Source organism: Colobus angolensis, unplaced genomic scaffold (genome assembly GCF_000951035.1).
Source record: "Colobus angolensis palliatus isolate OR3802 unplaced genomic scaffold, Cang.pa_1.0 Scaffold252, whole genome shotgun sequence".
Taxonomy (NCBI): domain Eukaryota; kingdom Metazoa; phylum Chordata; class Mammalia; order Primates; family Cercopithecidae; genus Colobus; species Colobus angolensis.
Window position 1 is genome coordinate 1,362,692 of NW_012115733.1, and position 23,627 is coordinate 1,386,318.

The following is a 23,627-nucleotide window of genomic DNA, read 5'->3' on the forward strand; positions in this document are numbered from 1 at the left end:
CCAGAACATAAGGGTATAGTTACCAAAACAGGATGCTACTGGTATAAAAATAGGCACATAGACCAATGGAACAGAATAGAGAACCCAGAAATAAAGCCAAATATGTACAGCCAACTGATCTTCAACAAAGCAAACAAAAACAAAGTAGGGAAAGGACGCCCTATTCAACAAATGGTGTTGGGATAATTGGCAAGCCACATGTAGAAGAATAAAACTAGATCCTCATATCTCAACTTATACAAAAATCATCTCACGACGAATCAGAGACTTACATCTAAGACCTGAAACCATAAAAATTCTAGAAGTTAACATTGGGAAAAACTCTTCTAGGCGTTGCTTAGGCAAATAATTCATGACCAAGAACCAAAAAGCAAATGCAACAAAAACAAAAATAAATAAATGGGACCTAATTAAACTAAAAAGCTACTGCACAGCAAAAGAAATAATCAGCAGAGTAAACAGACAACCCATAGAGTGGGAAAAAATATTCACAAACTACGCATCTGACAAAGGACTAATATCCAGAATCTACAAGGAACTCAAATCAGCAAGAAAAAAACAACCCCATCAAAAAGTAGGCAAAGGACATGAATAGGCAATTCTCAAAAGAAGATATACAAATGGCTAACAAACATATGGAAAAATGTTCAACATTGCTAATTATCAGGGAAATACAAATTAAAATCACAATGAGATGCCACCTTTCTCCAAAAAAGTCAAAAAATAATACATGCTGGTGTGGATGTGATGAAAAAGGAACACCTTTACACTGCTGGTGGGAATGTAAACTAGAACAACCACTATGGAAAACAGTATGGAGATTTCTTAAAGAACTAAAAGTAGAACTAACATTTAATTCAGTGATCTCACTACTGGGTATGCACGCAAAGGAAAATAAGTCATTATGTGAAAAAGACACTTGCACACACGTTTATAGCAGCACAATTCACAATTGCAAAAATATGGAACCAACCTAAATGCCCATCAACCAATGAGTAGACAGGGAAAATGTGGTATACATACGCCATGGAATACTACTCAGCCATAAAAGGGAACAAAATAATGGCATTTACAGCAACTTGGATGGAGTTGGAGAAAAATGGAGACCATTTTTCTAAGTGAAGTAGCTCAGCAATGAAAAACCAAATAGCATATGTTCTCACTTACAAGTGGGAGCTAAGCTATTAGGATGCAAAGGCATAAAAATGAGATAATGGACTTTGGGGAGTTGTGGGGAAGAGTGGGAGTGGGTGAGGGATAAAAGACTACCCATATAGGGTACAGTGTATACTGCTTGGGTAACAGGTGCACCAAAATCTCAGGAATCACCACTAAATAACTTATCACATTACCCCAAAGGTAGGGCACAGTGAAAAAGAAAGCAGAACACCTTAATGCTATATGAGTTAAAGATTGGGTAAGTCGTTGATGCTTGGGACACCTTGCCAATTTCACAGGTAGGAATTTCTTCTCTTGGCAGAAGACAAGGGCCAAAAATGATTTCAGCACATACCACTCCAAGAGTATTTTCAAATTTGGACTCTAAAAAGCTGCCAAACTGAAAGCAAGGCTACATTTGGATTAAAATCCTGATCCCCAACTTTTCATCATCTAGGAAGAAGCAAAGAAAGCAAAATACCTGAGATTGAAACCACAGGGTATTAGCCTACACTGCCAGCTGCCCAGCTCTGAACAGAGAGGCCTGCCTGTCAGGTAAGGAGCTTTCTCCTTGGACTGGGCCCCTCCTTCTGTAGCCCCATCCATCAGTTCACAGTTAGCTCAATTCCTCTTCCCATGAGGAGAAGGCTTCTAAACAGAGGAGGGAATTGGGTAACCTAGGCCCTGGGGCCCAGCCTTGACTAGGAAGAAAACAAAAATTATTCAGCTGTGCGTGGGATTCCTGAACAATAAGAGGGGAGATGAGCCATTTTAACAATACCCATTAATTTTTTATTAAATTTGTAGTCAAATATGACCATTTTTTTTCTTTCATAAACACAAACAACATAAATATTTATAACATTATCAGTTTGGGAAAAGACAAAGAGAGGAAAAATGAATAAAAGCAATCAAAAGACAAATTCAAACACAGAATAAATACACCCTATTAACATGCATGCCTAGTCCTGTGGCTGCTGCTAGAGTACCAGGCCCTTGGCTTCACAATCAGTAGTTCAAAATCTCCTCCAGCTTCAACACATCCAAGGTGGGGATTTTGGTAACTTCAAAGAAGACCCTGCAAAAGGAAGAGGGGTCTCCTCAGTATAGAATAGGGCAAATACAATCAGGCTCCATGGAACAAGTGGGACATATGGCCCTTAGTTCCCTATCTTGCTTTAACCCTAGAGTAGAAAGGAAGGTGAAAAGTGCCTGAATCTTTTTCTCTTAAGTGAGGCTAGTCTGGGTCTAGTATTTTAAAGCTTCCCCATAAATGAACACAAACCCAACCTCATCCGGGGCTTGGTACTTACGGGTGAGAATACTTGTAATACACAGTCTTGAGACTATCGTAAGAACTGAAAGTCAGCAGTTTGTTCAGCTGTCTGACCAAGGGGTGAAGCTCAGAGATACTGTAGCCACTGTAATACTCCAGGAAGGGAACCTGGAAGAAGCAGCATGAATAGTGATTTCTACTATAGGAAGCACAATCCTCCCTCCATCTCTGCTATCCCAAGTCTAAGCTTCCCACACATGGTTTAAACAGAGATGACATTCAAAACATTTCAAAGACTCACATAGTATGGATGCTGATCAATAATTATACTATGCTATACAGAAGAATAGGTTCCAGCCACAAACTACTGGGATGGCTATATCCATACGTACCAGTTAGATATTAGCTCTTGGCCAGGTGTGGTAGGGATCATGCCTGTAATCTCAGCACATCAGGAGCCCGAGGCAGGAGGACTGCTTGACCCCAGGAATTCAAGACCAGCCTGGGCAACACAGCAAGACCCTATCTCTATAAAAAAATTTAAGAATTATCTGGGCATGGTGGTGTGGACCTGTAGTCCCAGCTACTTGGGAGGCTGAGGCAGGAGGATCGCTCGAGCCCAGGAGTTCGAGGCTGCAGTGAGCTATGATCGCACCACTGCACTCCAGCCTTGGTAACAGAGCAAGACCCTATCTCTTAACAACAACAACAAAAAAGATATTAGCCCTGGTCACGGATGTTCATGTAAGCAGAAATCCACCAGTCCTAAGGAACAGGACTGATTTTGTAATTTACTCACTCTCAGGTCCAGAGCTAATGGCCAGGTAAACCCTAGAACAAAGTTTAGGTGCCAACTCAACTGCCAACGTGAACTTAAGGCTGATCCTCCTCTCCGACTGTAACAGCTATCATGGCACAGGTTCATTTTCTCACTCAGCTAAGAATGCCTATTATGTGACAGAAGCGGTATAGCAGTGTTTAAGAGCAGAGGTCCTGGAGGCAAAATGCTTCAGGTCAAATTTCAGTTCCCCTAACAGCTTGGCCTGGAGCCAGTTAATTAACCTCTTGGGGCCTCAGTTTCCCAATCTGCCAAATGGGGATTATTACAGTAATTTCATCATAGGGTTAAATGTGTGTGTGTGTGTGTGTGTGTGTGTGTGTGTGTGTGTGTGTGTATCATACATAGAACAGAGTCTGGCATATAGTAAGTGCCCAAACAATGCTAACTAGGATTACCAAGCCCTATACGTAGGATCCTGGGAACACAAAAATGAACGAGGTACCTGCCCTTGAGGAGTTTGTAGTCTAGTAGAGGAGACAGATGTGCAAACAGGGAGTTAAAAATGTGGTAAGTGCTAGAATGGAAGTGAGCATAGGACACTGGAGGAACACAGCAGCAGGACCCACAAACTCTGTGGGGAGAGTCACAGAAAGCTTCACAGAGGAGAGCATGTTCACAATGGTTGGTGAAGTGGGGAGCTCAACAGACAGAGAAAGGAAGAGGATTTGGTAGTTTCCTCAAAATGTCTTATTTTCCTTGAACTCCTCTTTTTCAAGTATCTTACCTGGAAGCCCAAATAGCTTACCTGGAAGTGAGGGTGGGAGCTAAGAAGCCCACGAATTTGGATCCCTTTATCTTTCACATGGTACCTGAGACCCTTCTGCAGGAAACCCAGGACTCCCCCAAATACTGTTTGGAAACTACCACCACCACAGGCAAAGGGCAGTCATTGGCGTGCTGAGTAGGGGAGTAACACAAGGGGGTAATGGAGTAGACTGGATGTGTTAAATAAGATTAAAAGGCCCCAGTGCCACTGTGTCAGTTCAGACTCTCAAATGCTTCACCTTGACTATGTTGTAATAGCCTGCTCACTGGTGTTCTCTCTCATCTACTCTACCTTCTATTTTGCTACACCACTACTGTTTCTAAAACACACAAACAGGAGCAGGTCACCTCCCTGCCTAAAAAACCTTCAATGCCTTAGTGTAGCCTTCAAGGCCTTTCTTTCACAATCTGACCATGATCTACCATTCTGGTCTCATCTGTCACTATTAACATCATTAGCACCTCTCCTTTTACAACACTCTCTGCTGTATCCACAGGGGATGTCTTATTTTGCCCTAAACACAACATACTTCCTCCTTAATGCCTTCGTGTCTTTTTAATTATTACTCCCTCTACCCAGAATGTCTCCTCTCACAAGTTCCTACACACCTTTCAAGACCCAGCTCAAAAGTCACCTCTTCTGTGAAGCCTTCCTTATCTATAGGAGAGGCAGTATACTAACATAGAGGATTGTGGAGTCAGACTACCCGAGTTCAGATTCGGGATGACATTTAGCTGATAAGCCCTGGTTTAGTCACCAAGTGTGAAAACACTGAAATATTTCTATCTTAGTTGGCACACAGTTTGCTGCCCTGGACCCATCAGCTGTCCCCCTCTTGGCCCACTGGATTTCCATGGGATCCAAAGGTCAAAGCCTGGTTCAGCATGGGGCCTCCAGGCCCTTAGCTCCAGAGCTGTGGCCATGCCCATTCTGATTACACAGTTGGTTTAGATTGTGAACACCACTCCTAGTTTCCAAAGCCTAGCTCCACCTCTCATCAGCTGTGTACATATGGGAGTTATTTCTTATCTGCAAAACAGGGATAACGGCACTACCGTGTGGGGTTGTTGTGGAGATTAAATGAGTTAATATGCAAAGTGCTTAGATCACTGTCTAAGCACTCAATAAATGCCAGTCATGATTATTATTTATTCTTTTTCATCATCACTATCATCTATTGAATGCTTTCTCTGTTTCAAGAAATTCTAATATGGCTTGTCCAAGTTCACATAAGTACTTTATGTGGTTCTTTCTCAGCACACAGAGGTTCTTCCCTCAGTGGCTCCAGGATTTTTAGGTAGGAGGAGCTCAGAAGTGGTTGAGCAGAGGGGCTGCATTTGTGAGCATACTCCTGCTACTTGGATTACATATTATACATATCATCAGTAAGAATGCAAAATTCACTAAAGTTGATTTTACCCCCAACTTTTCATATAATTGAGAAAGCATCAAATATGAGTTTTATTTGTATTGGAGCAGGAGGCTTTGTGAGGGCCTTCTTCAGAGAAGAACACTATAGTCATGCCCGAGTGCCACTTTTATAGACATAGACGGTTGCTTTCACTACTCTTCTCTGGCTCAGTGGTTTTCAAACCCTGTTCCAACAAGCTCCCTCAGGGGCCAGCCTTGCTGAGGGGATTGCAAGAGACAAGAAGGGAACAGGGCTGGGGATAAGAAGTAGGGTCACACTACTCCCTACGACAACCAGAATACCTTCACAGTAATCTGGTATGTAATATTTGGCTTTCAGGTGAGCTTTCTTTGGAACAAAGGGTACTTTGATTATGAAAAATGACATAATTCAAAACTATTGCTATAGAAGCCCTTGTCCCATTGTCCAGGTGTTAGAGTTCATAATTGTATGTGTCAGTTGTGTCCCCAAGAGTTTCCCATGGCCCTAATTTACACCTTCCCCCGAGCTGACCTTGTGCTTTTTTTAAATCTCTGCCCCCACACCCCTATTTCGCAAGTGTTTACCCAGTATTCGAGCTTCTTCATGTAGAGGGCCAGTAGTAAGGAGGCAGCAGCTAGCTTGGAAGCCTTCTCCTGGACATAGTTGTATTCCTGCAGGGTCATCTCACAGATGTAGCGGGACAAGGTCAATGTCTTCATGTTGGTGTGGATACACTAAAGGCAATGAGAAGACTGGCTCAGAAATCAATTTAGAAAGCCAGCACCAAGCAGAGGACTCCCTCTCCAGTTACATCATCCCGAGCCTCAGTGGCCCTCTGTTTGAGTAATGTGCCTTTCTCCTGCAACCATAATTCACCTCATCTTCCCTACCCACAAAAACAGACTTTTTAGGGGGGATTCTGAAACAGTTAGTGGGATTTGCCACCTTTAGGATTTTAATCAAATTATCAACTGTATGTATGGTACTGGCCCACATCCCCCCTTGCTATATGGGTCATTCTTTAAAGAGCCAAAGTTCCTCCCACCGTGACTCTGTTCCTGGTCCTCCCTAGAAGGTGTTCCATACTTCAAAGCAACCTTTTCCCTTTTCTTGTTTAAACTTATTTTTTAAAAATTACAACCTATCACACACACAAAAAGAAAAGTACATCACACACATTTGCACAATACAATGAATTATAAAGTGACCTCCCTTGTAACCAATACTCAGGCAAAGAATGAGAATATTGCCAGCATCCCCCCACAAAGCTTTCCACGTGTCCCTCCCTGATCAAAGAAACGTTTCGCCTCAAAACCTTATAGACACACTGTGGAAATCTGCAACTCACCCCCACCCACCTCCCATTGTTTCACAAAGATTGCCAAGCTTTAACCTAGGAGGTTGGATGGAAGGAGAATGCTCCCTGCTGCCTGTTGTCCCTTTTCCCTTTCCTACCACTCAGGCAGCTACTCTGGGTGTAAAGGAGACTAACTCAGCAGTGGGAGAATGAAGATGTGTCTCTTCTCTCTTACCCTAGCATATCTGCGCAGAAAATGATAGGCGACCGGAATGCTAATGTCAAATTTCAGGACGTTCAGGATGTTGACTTCCATGTTGAGCATCTCATATCGCTGATAATTATCATCACAGATGTACACAAAGTCATCCACACAAGGTGGGTTGTGCTCCTATGGGTGGAGAGGAGAGGAGGTGACAACCAGGCAGACAGCCCCATCCTTTCTGCTTAGAGGTAAAAGCCAGCGGGAAGAAGGGTGAAGGATTTCCTGGCATAAATCTTCAGGGTAGCTCTGAGACTCAGCTTCTGGTTGATGTGAGTGGCTCATCAGAAAAAGTAAACCAAAGAAAGGACAGAAGAGGCCTGCCCCAAAACTGTACCACCACCACCAGATAGAGGATAGGACCTCCTGGGGGTGAATTCTTACAGTGCCAGAAGCAACATAATGGGGCACAGGATTTAGGAGTAGCAATCTGCCCTCTGAGAACCACGAATGGGAAATCTAAGGCCTGCTCTGGAGGGAGGGACAGAAGGAAGCCACAGAAAGGGGAGCTAGAGATAGAAAATACGTCTGTATTTTGTGTCCTAGTGTAAGGAATGAGTAAGGATGCTTGAAGAGGGCAATACAGGGTATCTGGCAGTGAGAGAGGGGGAGAGGCAGACGGGCACAGAGGAAACATAAGCAGAGACAAAGGTCTGCGGTGGGCAGAGTGTGCGGAGGCACCCAGAGGTCAGACAAGGGAGGGCTAGGCCAGGCTGAGGGTGAGAAGAACCTCTGTCCCGGGAGCACCTTCCAGTGCTCTGCCCTCTGGAGGTCAAACATGGGTTTGGAGAAACAATGAGGACACAGGAAGGCCCCTAATTCTTCTCCCTACCTGCAGCTTACTGCCCACCACAGCCTTCTTCCCCTACCTTTTCCCTATTTTTGGATCACAGACAGGACCAACCCTTTGGTTTGGCAGACAAGGAAACCTAGGCTCAGAGAAAAGTGATGTGCTCAGGTTCACACAGCAAGCTAGTGGCAACACCAGGGCAAGAACCTCTCTCTTCCACTGCTCTGTGCAACGGCTACTGTCTCCTTTCTCTCCTCATGCCATCTCCACACCTCCCCTAAACAAAAGGCTTTCTGTACTTCTTAATCCTGTGAGAGGAAGACACCCCTCCTCCATAGGACTTGGTAGGGGCCCTCTGTCCTGGCCAACAGAGGAGGGGTGCTCCAACTCCCAGGATTTGCTAAGAAGTGCCCACCACTCCCTCCCTCCCTCTCTTTCACTTCTACCCTCCCTTCCCCTTTCTGTCAGCCAGGGACCACCCGCAGTGTTCTTAACACCACTGAAGCTAAGGCACAGCACAGCTCTCCAAGACACAGAGAGAGCCAGCCAGGGAGAAAGCAGGAAACAAAGGGAGGGAACAAGAGAGGTAAGGAAAGAGGAGGGGAGGTGGACACAGGGTGGGGAGGGAGGGGCAAGAACTGAGTGAGAAAAGCCACCGAGAAAGAGAAAAAGAAAAAGAAAAAGATTGAGTAACAGAGGAAAGAAAAGATCAACTGAGGAAAGAAGGAAGAAAGGAGGAAGGAAAGAGGGAAGGTAGGAAAGAGGGAGGGAAGAAGGAAGTAGAGAGGGAGAACAAAGGGAAAATGGAGTAAGGGAAGGAGAAAAAAGAAGGGAGGGAAAAAAGGAGGGAAGAAGGGAGGGAAGAAGGAAAAGAAAGGAAGGGAGGGACTGAGGAACAAGGGAGGAGGGGAAGGAAGGAGGGAAAGAAGGAGAAAGCAGGGAGAGAATAAAGGAGGGAGGGAAGGAGGGAAAAAAGAAGGGAGAAAGAGAGGGCAGGAGGAAGGAGAAAGGAAGGGAAGCAAGAAGAAAGCAGGGAGGGAGGGAGGGAGGGAAGAAGGGCAGAAGGAAAACGAGAGGGAGGGAGGGAAGGAGAAAGGAGGGAGGGTAGGAGGAAAAGGGGAAGGAAGAAGGAGGAAGGAGGAAAGGAGCAAGGAGGGAGAGAGGGAGGGTAGAAGGAAGGAGAAACAGAGGGAGGGAAGTGGAAAATAGGGAGGAAGGGAGGGGAGGAGGAGGAGGGAGGGAGAAGAGGAAGAGGGAGTGAGAAGAGGAGGAGGAGGAAGGAGGGAGGGAGAAGGGGAGAAGGGAAGGGAGGGAGAGGAGGAGGAGGAGGGAAAAGAGGAGGAGGGAAAAGAGGAGGAGGGAGGAGGAAGGAGGGAGGGAGGGAGAAGAGGAGGAGGAAGGGAGGGAGGGAGAAGAGGAGGAAGAAGGAAGGAGGGAGGAAGAAGAGGAAGAGGAAGAAGGAGGGAGGGAGGGAAGTAGGAGGAAGGAGGGAGGAAAGGAGGAGGAAAGAGGGAGGAAGGGAGGAAAGGAGGGAGAGAGGGAAGGAGAAAAGAGGGAAGGAGAAAAGAGAGAAGGAGGGAGGGTAAGAGGAAGGAGGGTAAGAGGAAGGAGGAATGGAGGTTGGGAAGAAGAAAAGAGGAACAGAAGGAAGGAGGGTATAAGGAAAGAGGCTGGAAGAAAGGAGGGAGGGAGAGGAGGAGGAAGGAGGGAAGAAGGGAGGAGGGACTGAGGGAGGGTAGGAGGAAGAAGGGACAGAGGGAGACAAACAGAAAGGAGGGAGGGAAGGAAGGAAATAGGGTAGAAGGGAGGGTAGGAGGAAGGGAGGGTAGGAGGAATGAGGGAGAAAGAAAGGGAAGGAGAAAGAAGGGAGGGGGAGAGGGTAGGAGGAAGGATGGAGGCAGGGAGGGATAAAGAAAGGAAGAGAAGGAAGAAGAAAGGAGGGAGGACAGGAAGGAGGAAGGGAGAAAAAGAGAAAGAAGGGAGGAAGGGAGGGAGGCAGGGAGGGAGAGAAAGGGGAGTGCAGAAGGAAAGAGGGTAGGAGGAAGGAAGGAGGATAGGATGAAGAAGGAGAATGGGAGGAAAAGAGGAGGGAGGAAGGGAGGAAAAGAGTAGGGAGGGAAAAGGAGGGAGGAAGAGAGGGTAGGAGGAATTGGGGACTAAAGGAGTGTAGGAGGAAGGAGGGGAGGAAGGAAGGGAGGAGGAAGGAGGGAGGGCCGAAGGAAGGATAGACAGGAGGAGAGTGGGAGAGAGGGTAGGAGGAAGGCAGGAGAAAAAGGGTAGGAGGAAGGAGAGAAAGAGGGAACAAAGGAAGGAGAAAAGGAGGGAAGGAAGGAGAAGGGGAGGAAGGAAGGAGTAAGGGAAGGAAGGAGGAAAAAAGGAGGGAGGAAAGGAGGGTATGAGGAAGGAGAGTAGAAGAAAGTAGGAGGAAGGTGGGAGGGAGGAAGTGTGGGAGGAAAAAGGGAGGGAGAAAGGGAAGGAGAAAAAAGGGAGGGAGGGAAGGAGGAAACGGAGAAAGGAAGAAGGGAGAGAAGGAAGGTAGAAAAAGGGAGGGGGAAGGAGGAAGGAGGGTGCAGAGGGAGGGTAGGAGGAAGGAGGGAGAAAGGGAGAGTAGGAGGAAGAAGGGAGATAAGCAAGGAGGGAGGGAGGGAAGGAGAAAGGGAAGGAAGGATGGAGGAAGAAGGGAGAAAGAAAGAAGGAAGAGAGGGAAGAAGAAATGAGGGAAGAAGGGTAGGAGGAATGAGGGACAGAGAGAGAAAGAGGAAGGAGAGAAGGAAGGAGGCAAGGAGGGAGGGAAGAAGGAAGGAGGGAGGGAGGGAAGCAAAAAGGAAGATGAAAGGGAGAATAGGAGAATGGAGGGTGAAAGGGAGGGTACAAGGAAGAAGATAGGGAGGGAGGGTGAGAGAAAGAAGGGAGGGAGAGGAAGGAAGGAGGGAGAAAGGGAAAGAGGGAAGGAGGAGGGAGGGAGGGAGAGGTCCTGTGGGAGAGGGAGGAAGAGATGGAGCTAGCAAGAGAGAAAGGGAGTGTGCTAGGGAGAAAGCAAGCCAGGGAAAGGAAAAGAGAGGGAAAGAAGCAGAGAGTGAGCAAGCCACATAGGGAAAGAGGGAGAGAGCAAAGGAGGGAGGGAAGGAGGAAGGGGGAAAGGAATAGAAGGGGAGGAGAAGAGGGGTCCTGTGAAATTCGGAGGAAGGGAGGGAAGAGAGGGAGCAAGGGAGGGAGGGAAAGCAAGCGAGGGAAGGAGAGAGGGAGGGAAGAAATAGGTAAGAGAAGGAGGGAGGGAAAAAACAGGACAGGGAGTAAAAGAGGAAGGGAGAGAGTGGGCAAGGAAGAAAAAGAGGGAGCCTGGGAGGGAAGAAAGCAGGTGAGGAAGGGAGAGAGCAGGTGAGGGAGCAAGGGAAAGAGAGGAAAGGAGAGAGCAGGCCACGGAGGGAGGGAGGGAGGGTGTAGACTAGCCAGGGAGAAAGGAATCTATCCACCAAGTGAGAGAGGGAGCCTGGAAAGGAAGCAAGAGGGAAAGAAAGAGGGAGTCAGCAGGTAAGTGAGGGAGGGAGGAAACAAGGGAAGGAGTGAGCAAGGGAGGAAAAGCAGCAGGAAGGGAAGAGGGAGCAAGCAAGCTGGCATAGCAGGAAGGGATAGAGTGAGGGAGGGAGGGCTCAAGTGAGCAGGTGAGTAAGGGGCAACGAAGGAGGGTGGGGTGGTGAGTGAAGGAAAACAATCACTGGAGGGCAGGTGACAGGGAAAGAAGGAGGGGAGGGAGGGAGCAAGTTAAGGAGGGGGAGAATGAGGCAGGGAGGGAGGGAGGGGGTAAGAGCCAGTATGTGCCTGGGGAGGAGAGGGAGGCAGGAGCTGGGGAGTGAACCAACACAGAAACAAGCCCACAGTTCTAAAGTTCTTTGAAATCCTTGGTAAAAGTTGCCACTTCTCTGCTCCCAAACCCTAAGGCTTCCTACAACTAGCCTAGCTGAAGGAAAAATGAAAGTTGAACAAGATCAGTTACCACCTAGGGAAGGGGAATCAGAGAGGTTAGATGGATAATGGTCATGAAGAAAAGGTCAGCTACTCACTTTTATACTGCTACTTCCCAAATTACTATTTCACCCGGACCATTTAGACTCACTGCCATCAACACCAGGCCATTTTCTCTTAAATGTCTCCAGCACCCTGGTTAGGCAATGCTTTGTTATATAAGCAGACTGAGACTCCACCAGATGGGGATGGAGTTGGTAGAACAAGAAAATGGTGGAGGCAGAGAATCATGGACCAGAAGGAAGCTGTAAAAAGAACTGCCCATTTAATTAGGTGGATGCCCACATAATACATCTTCAGATAGAAAATGGAAGAACCTTGCTGATGCCAGGAAACAAATACACCACCATTGCCAACCAACACCAGCTTCTCTGCTTTGGGAAGAGGGACAAAAAATGTGGCAGAAAAAAATAATTTGTATGTATGTAACTGTATACACACACATCAGTACACATATACACAAGTGTATACACATGTGTATATATGTACATATAAATGTATGTATACACAGTTATGTGTCACTTAACAAGAGGGATATGTTATGAGAAATGCATCATTTTCATCATTGTGGGAAGATCACAGATAAGAGTGTACCTCCAAAAACCTAGATGGTGCAGCCTACACACCCAGGTTATATGGTATATAGCCTGTTGCCCCTAGGCTACACACCTGTACACACGTGACTCTACTGAATTCTGTAGGCAATTATAACACAATGGTATTTGTTTAGCCTATCTAAACATAGAAAAAGTACAGTAACAATACAGCATAAAACATTTAAAAACAGTACACCTGTATTGGGCACTAACCATGAATGGACCTTGTGGGAGTAGAAGTTGCTCTGGGTGAGTCAGTGTGTAAGTGGTGAGTGAATGGCAAGGCCTGGGACATTCCTGTACACTGCCATGGACTTTATAAACACTGTACCTGTACAATTAGGCTACACTAAATTTATAAAAAATATTTTTTCTTCAATAATAAATTAACCTTAGCTTACTGTAACTTTATTTTATAAAACTTTGGCTCTTTTGTAATAACAGCTTAAAACACAAACACAGTATAAAGCTGTATAAAAATATTTGCTTTCTTTATATCCTTATTATATAAGCTTTCTTCTTTTTTTAAAAAAAAAAATTTTTTTTTTTTTTGAGACAGGGTCTCGTTTTCTCACCCAGACTGGAATACAGTGGCTTGAACAAAGCTCATTACAGCCTCAACCTCCTGGGCTTAAGGGATCCTCCTGCCTCAGCCTCCTATGTAGCTGGGACCACAGGTATGTGCCACAATATCCAGCTAATCTTTTTTATTTTTTTGTAGAGATGGGGTGTCACTTTGTTCTCTAGGCCGGTCTTAAATTCTTGGGCTCAAGCAGTCCTCTTGTCTTAGCCTCCCAAAGTGCTGGGATTACAGGCATTGAAATACCATGTCCAGCTTTACTTTTTACTTTTTAAACTTTTTTATTAAAAATGAAGACACGAACACACACATTAGCCTAGGCCTAGAAACGGTCAAGATCATTAATATCACTGTCTTCCACCTCCACATCTTGTCCCATTGGAAGCTCTTCAGGGGTCATAATATGCATGGAGCTGTCATCTCCTACAACAATGCCTTCTTCTGGAAAACCTCCCTAAGGACATGCCTGAGGCTATTTTACAGTTAACTTTTTTTTTTTTTAAATAAGTAATAGTATACTGTAAACCGGATCAGGCACAGTGACTCACACTTGTAATCCCAGTGCTTTGGGAGGCCAAGGCAGGAGGATTGCTTGAGGCCAGGAGTTCAAGACCAGCCTGGGCAAAATGAGACCCCACCCCTACAAAAAATTTTCTGAAAATTAGCCAGGCACTGTGGTGCATGCCTATAGTCCTAGCTACTTGAGAGGCTGTGGTGGGAAGATTGCTTGAGCCCGGGAGTTTGAGGTTATGGTGAGCTATGATTACATCATTGCACTCCGGCCTAGGCAACAGAGGGAGACCTTGTCTCTAATAAAATAATAATAAAACAATTAAAAGTATAGTGAACACATAAACTAGTAACAGTTTATATCATTATCAAGCATTATGTACTGTATGTAATTGTATGTGCTATACTTTTATGACTTGCAGTGCAGTAGGTTTGTTTATACCAGCATCACCATATGAGTAATGCATTACATTACAACGTTACAAAAGATAAGATGTCACTAGGTGATAGGACTTTTTCAGCTCCATTATACTCTTACAGGACCACTATAGTATAAGCAGTCCATCATTGACCAAAACATTGTTATGCAGCACATAACAATGAATATATATGAATATATATTCATTCACTGGGTTGGACGGAAACTTGATTAGTTCTCCAGGCCATAGGGACTCAGGCTCACCTCAAATTTTGCTGCAATCATAAAGGCAGCGGCACCAAGGAGTTGTAACTTATCCTTCTTGCATACTGCCTTCATTAGGTAGAGATCCACCAGCTTCACTGCCAAGTACAGGGTCTCATGGGTCATCTCAAAGGACACCTGGAGGAATACACACACGACACAGATCTGCATATTATCCAGCTCCAAAGTCGCCTCCAGACAGATCTAGCTACCTGGACTGTCTGCAACATCAAGAACAGTCCTGGCTAGCTGGGACTCTGCTATGAATACAGAAACTGCTTTAGCTAGATTCCTGTGTATATCTCCTGTGCCTCTGAGGACACTGGCATTATCTATCCTTACACATTTGGGTAGTTGACCAGCCTTACAAATCAGAGAGAAATGCTCTACCTTCTCTATAAAAGTCTTGAGTGGACACATCCTCTCCCTTTAATCTCTGATACTTAGATTCTTGCTTTCTCCATTTGCTGCCAACTTGTACAGTGACCTCCCAAAGGAGATGTTTATTTAGCTCTGAAATATGGAAACTCATTTATTAGTTTATTCATGTACTACTTTCTCTTCCCAACTAGATATGCTATTAGAATATACCAATTGGGAGTAGCACAATTCAGAAATGAGCTACGGGACTGGAGAAGTCAGACTGGGATTAAAGTATTAATAATATAACCCCCTTCCCTTCTTTTCGTTTTCTGACTCATTTGGCTTCTCTCTCGTTTTTGTCTTAGTTTAGCTTATGGTTTGTCAATTGTATTTATCTTTTCAAAAAACGTTTTATTTTGTTGATCTTTTGCATTTTTTTTTTTTTTTTTTTTTTAGTCTCTATTTCATTTACTCTTGCCCTGGTCTTTTTTCTTTCTTTCCTTCTAATTTTGGGTTAAAGCAGTTCTTGCTTTTCCAGTTCCTTAAGGTGCCTTGTTAGATTGTTTGATATTTGTCCACTTTTAAAAATTTATTTATTTTTAAATATTTATTTATTTATTTTGAGATGGAGTCTGGCTCTGTCCCCCAGGCTGGAGTGCAGTGGCATGATATTAGCTCACTGCAAGCTCCGCCTCCCGGGTTCATGCCATTCTCCTGCCTCAGCCTTCTGAGTAGCCGGGACTACAGGTGACTGCCACCACGCCTGGCTAATTTTTTGTATTTTTAGTAGAGACGAGGTTTCACTGTGTTAGCCAGAATGGTCTCGATCTCCTGACCTCGTGATCCGCCCGCCTTGGCCTCCCAAAGTGCTGGGATTACAGGTGTGAGCCACCACGCCCGGCTGATATTTGTCTACTTTTTAAATAAAATTTTGCTATAAATTTTCCTCTTAGTACCACTTTTGTTTTATCCCATAGGTTTTGGTATGTTGTATTTCTATTTTCATTTGTTTCAAGAATTTGATTTCCTTCTTAATTTCACTGACTCATTTGTCATTCAGGGGCATGTTGTTTAATGTCCATGTATTTGTACAGTTTCCCAACTTACTCTTGCTATTGATTTCTAGTTTCTTTTCTTATGTATCCTTGTTTTGCCTTCACCAACTCCAAGAAACCATCTCCTATAGCCCTAGTCCCATGGTTTGTGCTGGCCTGTGCAGTACCTTTCTGCAAACTAGAAAAAAAGTGCCTTCTTTGGGTGAATGCAGCCCTTCAAGCATACATCTTATCAAGTAGATAATACCTTTATATGAATTAGCCAAAGGCTACTGCTACCTCAGGGCACAGCAGCCCCATAGCCAGAATGCACAGCTTGGCAAACAAAGTGTGAGCTAGAGTCTATTGGCGGTTTCAGTCTTGGCTAGAGACCCTGTACAGGAATAATTTGCACATCTATACACAAGAGTCCCACCCAATCTTCAGTGATGCTTCTTCCTCACAACCCCTCGGGTTCTTAGGATTCAAGAATAAAATCTGTCCTCATCCAACAACTCAACCAATGCATGAATATTCTCTTTAACATCTCCACCAAGTAGTTGTTTAGATCCTGCCATACAAACCTCCAAATATAGCCCAATGTCTTTTTGAATGGCTTTAACAGAAAATTCTCCCTTATATTGAGTGACATTACCCTCCCTGTAAGTTTCACTTACTTGGACCTCCCCTTGTATAGGTTACTCTTAATGACTGGTACCTAGATGATCCAAAAAATAGTCAATGAGAAGCACTTGAAATTGACATATATTTTCATGGATGAATGATTGTCTGAAGACGGTCAAATATAATGGTTCAGCAATACACACATTAAATTTCTGAATAACAGAAATACCAAGAAACAGTTCTTATTGTTTCTGGAATACGGCCTTGGATCTACTCAGAAACCTGTTCTATGTTAGTTTCCTATTGGTGCCTGATATAGTTTGGATGTTGTCCCCTCTAGATCTCATGTTGAATTGTAATCCCCAATGTGGGAGGTGGGGCCTGGTGAGATGTGTTTGGGTTATGGGAATGGAGCCTGCACAGCTTGGTGCTGTTCTGGCAATAATGAGTTCTTGTGAGATCTGGCTGTCTAAAAGTGTGTGGCACCTTACCCCACCCTCTTGCTCCTGCTTTTGCCATGTGACAGCCTGCTCCTGCTTTGCCTTCTGCCAAAAGTACAAGCTCCCTGAAGGGGGCTCCTCAGAAGCCAAGCAGATAGCAGTGCCATGCTTATACACCCTACAGATCTGTGAATCAATTAAACTTCTATTTTTTTTTTTGAGAGACAGGGTCTCACTACGTTGCCCAGGTTGATCTCAAACTCCTGGCCTCAAGCAATCCTCCCAAAGTGCTGGGATTACAGGCATGAGCCACCATGCACAGCCAAGCCTCTGCAAAAGAAAAATAAATCTTGGGACCCCAAAATCACTAAGCTAAAGAGAAAAATCAAGCTGGGAACTGCTTAAGGCAAGTCTGTCTTCTATTCTATTCAGTCATCCCTCTGCTTAATGAGATAAATGAGTATCTGATTGGTTCCTTTGGTAAGGCTAATCAGAAACTCAAAACAATGCAAACCATTTGTCTCTTATCTACATATGACCTGGAAGCCCCCTCCCCACTTCGAGTTGTCCCACCTTTCCAGAGTGAACCAGTGTACATCTTACATATATTGATTAATGTCTCATTTCTCCCTAAAATGTATAAAACCAAGCTGTGCCCTGACTACCTTGGGCACATGTCATCAGGACCTCCTGAGGCTGTGCCATGGAAGCAAAATAAACTTTCTAAATTGACTGAGACCTGTCTCAGATATTTTGGATTAACACCTCTTTTTAGAATAAATTACCCAGTCTCAGGTATTTCTTTGTAACAGTGCAAAAATTGCCTAACACAGAAAATGGGTACCAAAGAATGGGGCATTGCGATAAAGATACCTGAAAATATGGAAGCAAATTTGGAACTGGGAAATGGGCAGAGGATAGAAACATTTGGAGGGCTCAGAAGAAGAGAGGAAGATGAGGGGAAGTTTGAAACTTCTTAGAGACTGGTTAAATGGCCAAATGCTGACCTAAATGCTGATACTGACATGGACAGTGAAGTCCAGGCTAAAGAGGCCTCAGATGGAAATGAGAAATTTATTAGGAACTACAGCAAAAGTCACCCTTGTTATATGCTTTAGCAAAGAACTTGGCTATATTGTTAAGGGAAGAGACCACCCCTCATATTGTCTTATGACCAATTTCTGCCTCAAAGAAAAAGTAGGAGTTAAAGAAAAGACAGAAGTGAAATCAGTAGTCAGACAGCCCGGTATTGCATTTCAGGCCTGGTAGTTAAAAATTGACCCCTGACCTAGCCGGTTATGTTATCTATAGATACCAGACATCATATGGAAAAGCACTGTGAAAATCCTTGTCCTGTTCTGTTCCATTCTGATTACCGGTGCATGCAGCCTCCAGTCACGTACCCACTGCTTGCTCAATCTATCATGACCCTCTCACATGGACCCCCTTAGAATTGTAAGCCTTAAAAGGAACAGGAATTGCTCACTCAGGGAGCTCAGTTTTTGGAGACATGAGTCCACCAACGCTCCCAGCTGAATAAAGCCCTTCCACAACTCGGTGTCTGAGGGGTTCTTGTGTGTGGCTCGTCCTGCTACATTTCTTGGTTCCCTGACCAGGAAGCGAGGTGATTAATGGATGGTCGAGGCAGCTCGTTAGGTGGCTTAGGCCTGCCCTGTGGAACATCCCTGTGGGGGACTCCAGTCAGCTTGAGTGACGTGGATCCTGAGAGTGCTCCCGGGTAGGCAATTGCCCCAGTGGAACGCCACACCAGAGCAGTGCATGGCAGGCCCCTGTGGAGGATCTGGCACTTGGAGTCTGGAAATCTGAAATTTGGTAAGACTGGTCTTTGGAACTTAGCCACTCCATTTGAGTGGAAGCATGGCCTAATCACCCATGACGTGTCTGTACTGGCACTTTCATTTTTGTTTTTGACTTGACTTGGATTGCTTGATACTTTGGTTTTGGTTTTGACCTGGCTTGGATTTCTTGATACTCTGATTTTGGTTTTGATTCTGGTTTGGTGTAAACTGTAAAAGTGTGTGTGTGCCCTCTTTACTCGTTGTTTTGTGGTGTGCATGTGGTGTGAGTGTGGTGTTTTATCTCAAGGAAACATGGTTCAGGCACAAAGTAAGCCTATCCCACTAGGAACTATGTTGAAAAATTTCAAAAAGGGATTTAAGGGAGACTATGGAGTTACTATGACACCAGGAAAACTTAGAACTTTGTGTGAGATAGACTGGCCAGCATTAGAGGTGGGCTGGCCATCAGAAGGAAGCCTGGACAGGTCCTTTGTCTCGAAGGTATGGCACAGGGTAACCTGTAAGCCAGGGCACCCAGATCAGTTCCCGTATATAGAGTCTTGATTATAGCTAGTTTTAGATCCCCCATAGTGGTTAAGAGGACAGGGAGCAGCAGTACTAGTAGCAAAGGGACAGTTAGTTAAGGAAGGTTGTCAGTCCACCCACCGAGGGAAGTTGGCGCCAAAAGTCCTGTCTGAGCCAACACCAGAAGAATCATGGCAGGAATTGGTATCAGCAGTGCCTCCTCCTTATTGAGAGGAAGGGCTCCCCACTCCTGAGCCCACAGCACCTCCACCTCCACAAGATATCCATACTCCCAGACCACCCAGAGTAGACAAAAGAAGAAGTGAAGCCGTGGGAGAAACTCCTCCTTTGGCAGCTCACTTATGGCCCAAAACTGAAATCCAAATGCCCCTGAGAGAACAGCAATATACTGGGGTAGATGAGGACGGACACATGGTGAAAAGGCAGCCTTTGTGTATCAACCTTTCACCTCTGCTGACCTCCTCAATTGGAAAAATAATACTCTATCTTACACCAAAAAGCCTCAAACTTTAATTGACTTGCTCCAAACTATTATACAGACTCATAATCCTTCTTGGGATGATTGCCACCAGCTGCTCATGTACCTCTTTAATACAGATGAAAGGCAAAGGATGCTCCAGGCGGCAACTAAGTGGCTAGAGGAGCACATCCCAATCGATTACCAAAACCCCCAAGAATATAGAAGAATTCAGCTGCCAGGAACAGACCCCCAATGGGACCTGAACGAGGGGCCAGACATGGAGAGGCTAAGACAGTACCGTGAGGCATTGATATAAGGTCTAAAGAAAGAGGCTCAAAAGGCTACAAATGTAAATATGGTCTCTGAGTCATCCAAGGAAAAGAGGAGAGTACAGCGCAATTCTATGAACAACTGTGTGAGGCTTACTGTATGTACACTCCTTTTGATTCAGATAGCCCTGAAAATCAGTGCATGATTGATACGGCCTTAGTTAGTCAAAGCACGGAAGGTATTAGGAGAAAGTTGCAGAAACAGGCTGGGTTTGCAGGTATGAATACCTCACAGTTACTGGAAATAGCCAATCAAGTGTTTGTGAATAGAGATGCAACAAGTCCCACAGAAAGCCATAAGGAAGGCGAACGCCAGGCCAGGTGAAACATTGAGTTACTGGCCACGGCCATTAGGGGAATTCCCCTGAAAGGACAGGGAAACGGGGGTTCTAGGAAGAATACCCAATCTAATTGCCCACGCTTGCAACATAACCAATGCACCTATTGTAAGGAAATAGGACATTGGAAAGATAAGTGTCCCCAACCGAAGGAAAAGCAAGGTGATTCGGAGCAAAAGACCTCAGATAAAGACGAGGGTGCTTTGTTCAATCTGGCTGAAGGGCTATTAGACTGAAGGGGGCCGGGATCAAGTGCCCTCAAGGAGCCCACAGTCAGGATTACAATTAGGGACAAGGACATTAAGATTTTGGTTGATACTGGTGCTGAACATTCAGTAGTGACCACCCTGGTTGTCCCCTTATCCAAGAAAACCATTGATATAATCAGAGCAACAGGAGTTTCCACTAAGCAGGCTTTCTGTCTACTGCAGTCCTGCTCACTGGGGGGACATGAAATAGTTCACCAGTTCTTGTATATGCCTGACTGTCCCTTGCCTTTGCTGGGAAGAAACTTGCTTAGCAAGCTGACAGCCACCATCTCCTTTACAAAACAGGGCTTTTTACAGCTAAAGTTACCAGGAACAGGAGTTATCATGGCCCTTACGGTCCCCAGAGAAGAATAATGGAGACTTTTTCTGACCGAGCCAGGCCAAGAGATTAAACCAGCTCTAGTTAAGCAATGGCCCCAAGTATGGGCAGAGGATAATCCTCTGGGACTGGCGGTCAACCAAGCCCCTGTACTCATAGAAGTTAAGCCTGGGGCCCAGTCAATTAGACAAAAGCAGTATCCGGTTCCCAGAGAATCTCTCAAAGGAATCCAGGTTCATCTCAAGCACTCGAAAGCCTTTGGAATTATAGTTCCTTGCCAGTCTCCATGGAACATCCCCCTCCTCCCTGTCCCTAAGCCAGGGACCAAGGACTACTGGCCAGTACAGGACTTGTGCTTGCTCAACCAAGCTACAGTGACTCTGCACCCTACAGTTCCTAACCTTTACACATTGTTAGGGCTTCTGCCAGCTGAGGACAGCTGGTTTACCTGTCTGGACTTAAAAGATGCCTTCTTTAGCATCAGACTAGCTCTTGAGAGCCAGAAGCTGTTTGCCTTTCAGTGGGAAGATCCGGAGTCAGGTATCACTACTCAGTACACTTGGGCCCAGCTTCCCTAAGGGTTCAAGAACTACCCTACTATCTTTGGGAAGGCCCTGGCTCGAGACCTGCAAAAGTTTCCTGCTAAAGACCTAGGCTTGCTCCAGTACGTGGACAACCTTCTGCTGGGACACTCCACAGCAGTTGGGTGCACAAAAGGGACAGATGCCCTGCTTCTGCACCTGGAGGACTGTGGGTATAAGGTGCCTAAGAAGAAAGTTCAGATCTGCAGACAGCAGGTACACTACCTGGGATTCACTATTCGGAAAGAGGAGCGCAGCCTGGGGTCAGAAAGAAAGCAGGTCGTCTGCAGCCCACCGGAACTTAAAACCAGAAGGCAAGTAAGGAAATTCCTAGAAGCTGTGGGGTTTTGCAGATTATGGATTCCAAACTTTGCAGTACTAGCCAAGCCTTTGTACGGGATTACAAAGAGGGGCAACCAGGAGCTTTTTGAATGGAGGCCTCCACAACAGCAAGCCTTTTGTGAGTTAAAGGAAAAACTTATGTCGGCCCCAGCCCTAGGACTACCAGATTTGACAAAGCCCTTTACACTCTGTGTGTCAGAAAGAGAAAAAATGGCAGTTGGAGTTTTAACACAGACTGTGGAGCCCTGGCCAAGGCCAGTGGCCTATCTCTCAAAACAACTAGACGGGGTTCCCAAAGTCTGGACCCCATGTCTAAGGGCCCTGACAGCGACAGCCCTGTTACCACAAGAAGCAGATAAACTAACCCTTAGGCAAAACCTCAACATAAAGGCCCCCCCATGTTGTGGTAACTTTGATGAATACCAAAGGATATCATTGGCTAACAAATGCTAGATTAACCAAGTACCAAAGGTTGCTATGTGAAAATCCCCGCATAACCATTGAAGTCTGTAACACCCTAAATCCTGCCACCCTGCTCCCAGTATCAGAGAGCCCAGTCGAGCATTAACTGTGTAGAAATGTTGGACTCAGTTTATTCTAGCAGACCTGACCTTTGGGACCAGCCATGGGCATCAGTAGACTGGGAGTTATTCATGGACGGGAGCAGCTTCATCAACCCACAAGGAGAAAGATGTGCAGGATATGCGGTGGTAACTTTGGATGCTGTCATTGAAGCCAAACCGTTGCCACAGAGCACTTCAGCCCAGAAGCCTGAGCTCATTGCTTTAACTCGGGCTCTAGAATTCAGTGAAGGTAAGACTGTAAACATCTACACTGACTCTTGATATGCCTTGCTAACCCTCCAAGTGCATGGAGCATTATATAAGGAAAAGGGCCTTTTAAACTCTGGGGGAAAGGACATAATATCAACAAGAAATTCTACAATTATTAGAGGCAGTGTGGAAACCTTAGAAGGTGACAGTCATGCACTGCAGGGGACACCAGCGAGCCTCCACCTCAGTGGCCTTAGGAAATTCTCAAGCTGACTCAGCAGCTCTAAAAGCAGCATCTACCCCTTATCAGGCATCAGTAGCAGCCCCCTTACTCCCTCAAACACCTGACCTGGTACCTACCTATTCTAAGGAAGAAAAAGACTTTTTCCACACAGAAGGGGGCCAAGTAATAAAAGAAGTATGGATCAGACTGCCAGATAGGAGGGTAGCTGTGCCGCAGTTGCTGGGAGCCACAGTTGTACTGGCTGTGTACGAAACTACTCATCTAGGTCAAGAGTCACTTGAAAAGTTGTTAGGCCAGTACAGTGAGATGTAGGCCACTACATCTCACACTTGCCAGCTCTTGCCGAAGCAGTAGTACAACGGTGCATTACTTGCCGACAGCACAATGTGAGGCAAGGCCCCACTGTTCCACCTGGCACACAAGCTTATGGAGCGGCTCCTCTTGAGGATCTTCAGGTAGATTTCACAGAAATGCTGAAATGTGGAGGTAACAAGTATTTGCTGGTTCTTGTGTGCACTTACTCTGGGTGGGTGGAGTCTTATCCAACATGAACTGAAAAGGCCTACAAAGTAACCCCGTGTGCTTCTCTGAGATCTTATTCCTAGGTTTGGACTGCCCTTACGAATTGGCTCAGATAGGGGCTGGTGTTTGTGGCTGACTTGGTACAGAAGACAGCAAAGGCATTAGGAATCACTTGGAAGCTACATGCCACCTACCAACCTCAGAGTTCTGGAAAGGTGGAGCGAATGAATCGGACCATCAAAAATAGTTTAGGGAAAGTATGTCAGGAAACAGGATTAAAATGGATACAGGCCCTTCCTGTGGTATTGTTTAAAATTAGATGCACTCCTTCTAAGAAAACAGGATGATCCCCTTATAAAATACTGTATCATAGGCCTCTTCCTATACTATGGGAACTTCCAGGTGAAACTGAGTTACAGCAACAGCTACAGGCTTTGGGAAAAATTACACAGACAATCTCAACTTGAGTA

At 45.3% G+C, this 23,627-nt stretch overlaps 1 protein-coding gene across 1 annotated transcript in view; it reads right to left on the bottom strand.

The window, feature by feature from the left end:
- Nucleotides 1-1,927: 1,927 nt before the first annotated feature.
- The window catches only part of CCNB3 (cyclin B3), an 85,519-nt gene continuing 63,819 nt past the window's right edge, over nt 1,928-23,627 (bottom strand). The window contains exons 9-13 of the mRNA XM_011946738.1: nt 14,175-14,312; nt 6,967-7,122; nt 6,019-6,168; nt 2,472-2,602; nt 1,928-2,236 (exon numbers count right to left, since the gene is read on the bottom strand). Coding sequence (XP_011802128.1) covers nt 2,167-2,236; nt 2,472-2,602; nt 6,019-6,168; nt 6,967-7,122; nt 14,175-14,312 — 645 coding nt within the window. The 3' untranslated portion in view covers nt 1,928-2,166. The remainder of the gene's footprint in view (nt 2,237-2,471; nt 2,603-6,018; nt 6,169-6,966; nt 7,123-14,174; nt 14,313-23,627) is intronic.